Source organism: Pundamilia nyererei, unplaced genomic scaffold (assembly GCF_000239375.1).
Source record: "Pundamilia nyererei isolate P.nyererei 1_Seehausen unplaced genomic scaffold, PunNye1.0 scaffold00006, whole genome shotgun sequence".
Lineage (NCBI taxonomy): Eukaryota > Metazoa > Chordata > Actinopteri > Cichliformes > Cichlidae > Pundamilia > Pundamilia nyererei.
In genome coordinates this window covers 6,239,376-6,247,090 of record NW_005187407.1, presented here as the reverse complement: position 1 = coordinate 6,247,090, position 7,715 = coordinate 6,239,376, and the positions used below count along the sequence as shown (strand labels likewise).

Sequence of the window (7,715 nt, the reverse complement as noted above, 5' to 3'; positions counted from 1 at the left end):
TGACTGTTACTGTGATCCATACTACACCACAAAGATCATTAAAATTTCCCTGCTATCGAATACACAGAACCTTCTGGATAATCACAAGCAGGTTAATTGTCTAAAGTTTTGCTCTGTCCTTTTTTCTCCTGAGAGAAAAGAGTTTTTTGTTCCTTTTTTTTTTATAAAAAGTGGCAAAGGGGGGCTGATTTACAGCTTCTACATGGTGATGGGCTGAGGGGAGAAGGAGTGGTCTCAAACATGCTGGGCTACAATAAAAGGCACTTGTTTGGACCTCCGAGGAGCCCAAACTTTCCAGTAGCACCACAGGCGGCTGCTGAACAAACGGAAAAAAAGGAGGGGATAGCTGATTAGTAAAAATTGAAAGAGAAGAAAAAGCGCCCAGCTTTCTTTAAATATTTACATTATAGATAAATTACATTTTTAACTTTTTGCAAAAGGAACACTTTTTGCAAAAACTAAAAAGTGAGAGAGAAAATGATGAGGCTGCTGTGCATCACTATAGTCTGCTTGATCCTGGCTGGCAGTGCGTACAGTGAAGAGACGATCTTAACAGGTAAGATTTAAAATGATGTGAAATAGTTTAACATGCCCAAGTGTCTGTATGTATGTGTGATCTTTTATAAATGCATGATGTTGCATCAATCGTGTGCGTGCGGGGGGATGAGCTGTGCAAGAAGTCTGAGCAAAGTGGTACCCCATCAAAAGCTTGTCTTATAACGGTGTCGTTGTAGCAGCAGGTAACAAACACATCTCTGGAGTAACGCTCACACAGACACAGTGTAACTCAGCATTACACTCACTGATGTGCTGCACACAGACCACCCCAGCACGAACAGGCTGGTGAATAAATTACCCTTGCCATTCATAGGGGCTTCCTACCCACTCTGCTGAATGAGTAATACCACTGGTTGTCCTCCTAAAATAGGTCACAAGTGCTGCAGTGGATTAAATTGGGCTGGTAGTGCTTGTCCCCCTTTTTGTGGATGTAAATGCGGACTTTAATGTGATTTATGGTGTTGATTTTTTTTTTTACTTTCTGACACTATTTGTTCCAGACACAAAATGAAAACTTAGAGAAATCTTTCCAAGGAGCCCCTGCACTCCATCATAATGCTGTTGTAATTTCAAATTCACAGCTGCCTACAGAATGACACCATGAGATGAAGCTGCTCCCAATAAAACACAGCTAGATCTAGTGCTGCAGAGAAAGAAAAAAGGGAATTGCTGGCCTCATGTTATATGTATTGACTGATATTTAATGTGCTTTCAGCAGCTCTGCAAGCTGACTCAGTATGTCAAATTAGGAACGTCTCAGCTGTCTCTCTTCCAGGAGCAGAGGAAACGGCTTATTTGTTGGGACAAGAATTTCATTCTATGAGGAGAGCTTGTATTTTTTTGTCATTCAAACATTTAAACATTTGCGGGTGATGTCATCACAAGTGTGTGTTTATGTGTTCATTTATATGATGTCATTGCCTGAATTATGTAAAAGCATTTGCTCAGCCCAGGCCAGCTGCGTTGTTCCGTACAGTATATTTTTTTGGCCACATGAGCTGTGTATTCTCCCTCAGTTCGAGGGGCGTTGCCTGTCCTTATACCTACTGACTCACTCTGCCACTGGGAGCTTTTGGAAATCAGCCCATGGTAGCAGGCAGCCTGACAGGAGCGGAGTTAAGATTAATGACCCACAGCCAAATGTATAGAGCCCCATGCTGAACAGCGGCCAAATGACTCTGTCTTTTCCTGTGAAGTAATAGTCTGTTAAGTCTAATGCTTACTGTGGTTGTTGGTTACTGAAGCCTGGCCTGGTTGCTACTGTGGTAGAGTGGGGAAAGGGGCTTGGCTGCAAATGAGGCCTGGGGTGAGGAGAAGATGTGTTTAGGGTAGGAGATGAGATGTTCGCAGAGGCACGTTTTTGGTGGTATTGATCCTGTATTATTAAGCTCAACAGATATTTAACAAATCACTCTGATGGAAATCTATGGTGCGCTTGTACCGAGGATGTGCACACACACGTTTTTTGTGTTTGCACTTGTTTTGCATGACAGAATACAGGAAAGAGCTTATTGGCATACGTGTGTAGGAGTTGGCCTGCTGTGTTTATCCCAGCTGCACTTGTTAATTCTTTCTCCATATTGACACAAGTGGGCCAGCAACAGAAGAGAGCGACACTTTGGGATGTTGTAAAGCATTGCTCGCTCTGCTAGAGGGTGTGGCATTTTGTGCACAAGGAGATATAAACATGCAGACTGTTGCTCTGCAGAGTTTCATCCTTTCAAAGAGATTTTTAATGTTGATTGTTTAGTAACTTCATGCAGGAAAGGCTCAGGGGTTACACAGTATACAGTATAGTAAGAGCATAACATGATGCATGGGGCACAGAGTGGACCTGGATCACTGTAAAGATCATTTCCACTTCAGTGTTGCAAAGAAGCAGATGGTTCCAATCACTTGCTAAAACCACCTTTTACACAGTGAGACTGAACTGTGCTTGGTAATAAAATGGCAGTAGGTCTTGGCTGCAGCTGCTAAGCTTCTTTTTATTGCCCTACACATGTGTTCATTTATGTTTTGGGGTTTTTGGGGGTTTTTTTGTTTTGTTTTTTTGTCAACTGCTGCACAGTTGACGAAAGTGTCAGTCATAATGGTTCCCTATTATTTGACCACCAATAATTATGACAATTTGGAACCACCTTGGGCCTCAGAGGGTTGCAGACGGTTGGAGAATGGCAAAGAAAAGAAAGGCTTCCCTCTCTTCCCAGAAGGATTACTACCCGCAGTAGGCTGTTGCTTTATATGTGCAGCATGTCTCGCATGGCCAGGGCCACAGTCTCCTTTGGGATGTCTGTCTAGTGGTAACTGCAGGAGCAGGAGAAATTCAGGAGTTGCTTTAACATGCATCTGTCTCTCTGGGATTGTAACTGTCAAGGGTGTAGAACAAATAAAAAGACAAATTTATTTACTGTGCCTTCGTTTAACATCATCCCAAGCAGTTCATACTTCAGCATTCACTGAATTGGCTCCGTCCTCCTCAGGGTTACAGCTCACACAGAGGCTCTTGATTTAACATTCGAACAGTGTTCTCACGAGACACTACAATGAAGCCCTTTACTCTGTTTTCTAATAATTTCAGACATCACTGTTGGCTGTAATTACATCTGGTGAGTCTGTGTTGATGTCAGCACTGCCCTTACCTCTGCCAGTTCAGTCATCCTGGATGCCTCAGGTTTCAATTCTACTTTATGCACAGCGTTACCCATGCAGAGTGTTTACGAGGCACAGCGAAGCTGTGAGTCATTTCTCTCTGACAAAACGGGCAAAGACGACTCTTGTCCAGACACTGGCAATTAGCAGCGGCAGAAGTGTTTTTCCCAGCTCATAAAATACCTGGCGTCTCGGTGACCACTCAAGAGGCAAGTGAGGCAATGGGTGTGGTGATTTGGTAATAGAGGTAGTCACTGGCATGTGCAGCCTCATGAAAGAAATGAGAACATAGAGTTTAGAGTGGCATAAGGTGAGACTGACGGGTAGATTAGGTCTGTCAGCACTGCCTTTGCTAATTAATTCTAATGATCTGAGAACCACTGAACGAACTCCAGACACACTTCTACTGTGTGAACCGGGACAGTTTCGGCAGGCGTTTGACGAGAGGTTCATTCAGTGTCACTCCACTGTGAGTGTGTGTGTTCTGAGGGAAGGTTGTGGTTTGAGCAGAGTCAAAGCCACTGTCTACTTTTATTTCCTGTAATAGCCATGTGGGAAATGTTTCCCGCTGAAGAGCCAGCGACACAGTATTCCAGTCATGCTCAGGTGTGGCTGCTCAAAGTGAAAGGCCTTCAACATGAAAGCTGCATCCTCAGTCAGAAATCAGAAGCTGACTGCAGACTTACATGCAGATCGTCCATACTGAGTGAGTGAGAAAAGACACAGAGTAGCGCCTATACTTTTTAATGAGTACCCGAAACTTAAAGAACAAGACGGGTTATTTATGAATATAATAAAAAAGTCTTCTGCGGTGCTTCTTGCCTTACCTCACTTATGTTTACACGTTAGATTGTTAAAAGGTTAAACTGCGGCATGTTTATAGGTTGAGGATAGGGGCAGGGGGTGTCAGCGGTGCTGTCTACATGCATTTATCTAGTGCTTGTTATTGTCTGGCACAGACAGCCCCCACTCTCTTTCCTGGCTGGGGTCTTAACTAAGCAAGCCCTGTGAGGTCTAAAGATAGAGGATGGGAACCGGTGGTGAGACACAGATGACCTGTCATTTTGAGTTAAAGGCTGACCTAGCTTGGACAGGAAAGATAGAGAGGGAGTGCACAGAGGAAATAAGTAAAAGAAATAATGATGACAGCTAGATTCTGTATTTTGTCAACAATATTTTCTGCTCTCTTTTTCCATTATTTATGTGCCTGACACACTTAACACAAATCAGATGTAGTGGATGAAAGAAAAGCACTTCATTTTGTAGGTTAATGCTGAGGAACCAACGGCTTATAAGTGCAAGTACTGACAACAGCAGGAAGGAGACTGAAAAAGGATTATTGGCTTTCAGGGCTGAGGACTGGCCGGTGCCCAATATTACATTTAATAAACCAAACAGACTCCAGACTCTTCACTGGCTTTGTGTGATGTAATGCTTCAGATGTCACACTGTGTATTGTATATTACAATAATACAAACATTATGGACATGCCAAAATACGTAGCTGTTTCATTAACAAGGCAAACAAAAAAAAGGCAACAAGGAGAAGTTTAAAAAAGTGTTTCTACAATTTTTTTCCCCCTTTTTTGCATTGAAAATCATTACATAAAAATGTTATACAAAGGGTTTTTTGTTTTGGTTTTTTTTATCCAAGTATCATAATTCTAAACAAGAGCAGAAAGGTTATATCATATTTCTTCTTTTCTAGTCAAGGTTTCTGCTGAACTAGGTGGCAACATCACCCTGCCTTGCAGGATCTTGTCCTCAGACACGGTGTCCTTTGGCAACAACGGACACCGGATAAAATGGACAAAGGTGGAAGATGATGAAGCTCTGAACGAGGATGTGCTGGTTAAAATGGGACCACACATAAGGGCCTATGAGAGCTTTGAGGGCCGTGTCTTCTTGCAGAACCTCGACAGTGAAGATGCCTCTTTAATAATGACTGAAGTCTCCATGGACGACAAGGGAAAATATCACTGTGACATCGATAACGGGATTGAAGATTCACTGCAAGAGGTTATCTTGGAGGTGCATGCTGGTCTGATGACTGGTAAATCCTGTTTTATTTTGTTTTGTTATTTTGTTTTGTTACTATTTCCATACTTACACTTTTTTGAAATTCATTTAATAATATATTCAATTTCATAAAAATAAAAAAATGGTATACGCTTGTTACCATGCAACATCACGAACGTATCCCCCCCTGAACGGGATTGTACTATATACATATATATGTATATTCAAGAGAGAAAAAACAAGAGAGACAACACTTGCTTTCTTCCTCATATTTTCATCTGATCTACTTCGTTCAGGTGTCGTGTTCCCATACTACCCTCCTTTGGGCCGATACAACCTGAACTTCAACAATGCCGTGCAAGCCTGTGAGGACCAGGAAGCTGTGATTGCCTCACATGAACAGCTGCTTGCTGCGTGGAAAGGCGGTTTGGATTGGTGCAACGCTGGATGGTTAAGTGACGGCACAGTGCAGTATCCTATCACCAAACCCAGACATCCTTGTGGTGGCTCCAACAATGAGCCTGGCCTCAGAACCTATGGACGCCAAGAGAAGATTAGGCAATTTGATGTGTTCTGCTATACTACTGCACTCAAAGGTCAGTTAATAAAAATGTCTTTGTACATGAAACGCAGTGACCACAAAGACTAGTACATTTATATAGTAGCACATCTGCTTGAATTATTCTGTCTTGTTTGCCTTATCTGCTGTCAGGTCATTTCTATTGGCTGGTCCAGCCTGAAAGGCTGACCTTCGATGAGGCTGTGGAGGCATGCAGAGATGATGGTGCAGAGATTGCCAAGGTGGGCCACATGTTTGCTGCCTGGAAGCTTGAAGGCTATGATCGCTGTGATTCCGGCTGGCTGGCTGATGGAAGTGTCCGGTACCCCATCTCCAGGCCGCGGAAGAACTGCAGCCCCACAGAAGAAGCAGTGCGCTTTGTTGGGTTTCCCGACAAGACAGTGAAGTCTTATGGCGTGTATTGCTTCAAGCCTGATCAGTGATGGGTTAGATAGGTCTAAATAAGCCATGACCACCAAAGAGCAGCAAAAGCCACAACCAGTAAAATAAACAATGAAGCAGATAAGCTTTTGATCTAATCTAGCATGAACCCAGTACCTTTCTAAAGCTGTGATAACCCTAAAAATACATATATATACATACATGCATACATCTTATACCCTCCTAAGAATTAAAAAAATGACCTGTAGCTATTATGTTTTGCATTTTCCTATAGGTGGCTTTCATTGGTTTTACACAGAGTATTAAGTAAAGGTCTATTTTGTCAAAATGTGACTGATGAAACAGAGACAGAGAAGTAAATGGTTAGCATAATCTGACTACAGTTTGTGTCCTGCAAAACATGATTGGATTTGTGAAGTTCCAAATGTAGTGCAAATATGCACACGTGCAGTTGACATGTGCTGCTTTAAAGTCTGCAAGAACAGAAAAGCGTGACATTTTATTTTTATCGAGTTCGGCATTTGGGAATTACGTTAAATTTATTACAAACTGCTATGGGTACTTGTTACCCTGCACAAAGTGATCATTTGCATGTTGTTTGCTTTTAGCTTCTGAAACTGAAAAATTAAAAAAAAGCTTTTCAGACAGAATAGTTGTGATCAAAATATTTGCAAAGAAAATGAAGGTAAACGTTTTGGTCTACAACTCTTTTTGCTGTGAAAGCTTCAATTACCACAATTTCCAGTTACAGTCGGAAAGACCACTATAATCTAATGCAATGTATTCTTTTGTCCTAACAAAAGGTTTTTACTTTTTAATGATGGGTTACTGATAGTTTTTTGTTGTTTGTTTGTTTGTTTTTTTACATGTGCATAATGTGCTTTTCAAGAAAAACTACAGATTAAGTTTCTAACACTAGTAGGATTTTAGCGGAGAAGTTAAACTGAAGATGTGATTTGTCCCAACACACGAGTGGCATTTCCTAGAAGAAATCTAATGTTACAGCAGTTAATATATGACTATTAAATGTTTGGTTGCACATGACCACTGATGGAGTTGCACATCTTCATATTGTGGCTATGAGCTGCAAAATTTCAATTCGTATTTTGATGATCAATCACACTCACAGATGGTAATTAGAGGTGCAACAAAACTTTTCTAGAGATACAGAGATATGGCACTCACTGTAGAACACATGCAATAATGTGGTGATGCATTGTTTGTAATAATAAAACTCAAGTTGTCAAGGAAAAAACATTTTGTATCTTAGCACCTTGTACCTTTTCAAATGAAGCTGTTTGAAATAAAGAACACAACTCTTAAATCCATTTTCAATCATATATTCCTTTTTTAAAAATTGCATTCCTTCTTATTTTACTGGAGCAAAATCATGCAGCATGTGGAGATGTTGAAGTTTAAGCAGGGACCTAAATGGGATTGTTTAAGTTGCCAAATTGGAGGCCATGAATTTGGCGTAAAGCCATGTCAACTGAAAGGACTTAAGATTAGACTCTCCCCACATTCATTTA

The 7,715-nt window shown here is 41.3% G+C and overlaps 1 protein-coding gene across 1 annotated transcript; it reads left to right on the top strand.

Annotated features, from left to right (window-relative positions):
- Positions 1–433: 433 nt before the first annotated feature.
- On the top strand, positions 434–6,527 carry hapln1a (hyaluronan and proteoglycan link protein 1a). The gene is made up of 4 exons (XM_005722317.1): positions 434–556; positions 4,915–5,259; positions 5,522–5,821; positions 5,938–6,527. Exons 1-4 carry the CDS (start codon positions 478–480, stop codon positions 6,225–6,227), a joined length of 1,014 nt encoding a protein of 337 aa, XP_005722374.1. The 5' UTR covers positions 434–477; the 3' UTR covers positions 6,228–6,527.
- Positions 6,528–7,715: the final 1,188 nt, after the last annotated feature.

Excerpts from the sequence above, each read along its gene's own strand:
- hapln1a (XM_005722317.1), top strand. The coding sequence starts at position 478 with ATGATGAGGCTGCTGTGCATCACTATAGTCTGCTTGATCCTGGCTGGC. Across the intron at positions 5,260-5,521 it reads GCATGCTGGTCTGATGACTG|GTGTCGTGTTCCCATACTAC; the intron begins GTAAATCCTGTT and ends TACTTCGTTCAG. Across the intron at positions 5,822-5,937 it reads CTATACTACTGCACTCAAAG|GTCATTTCTATTGGCTGGTC; the intron begins GTCAGTTAATAA and ends ATCTGCTGTCAG.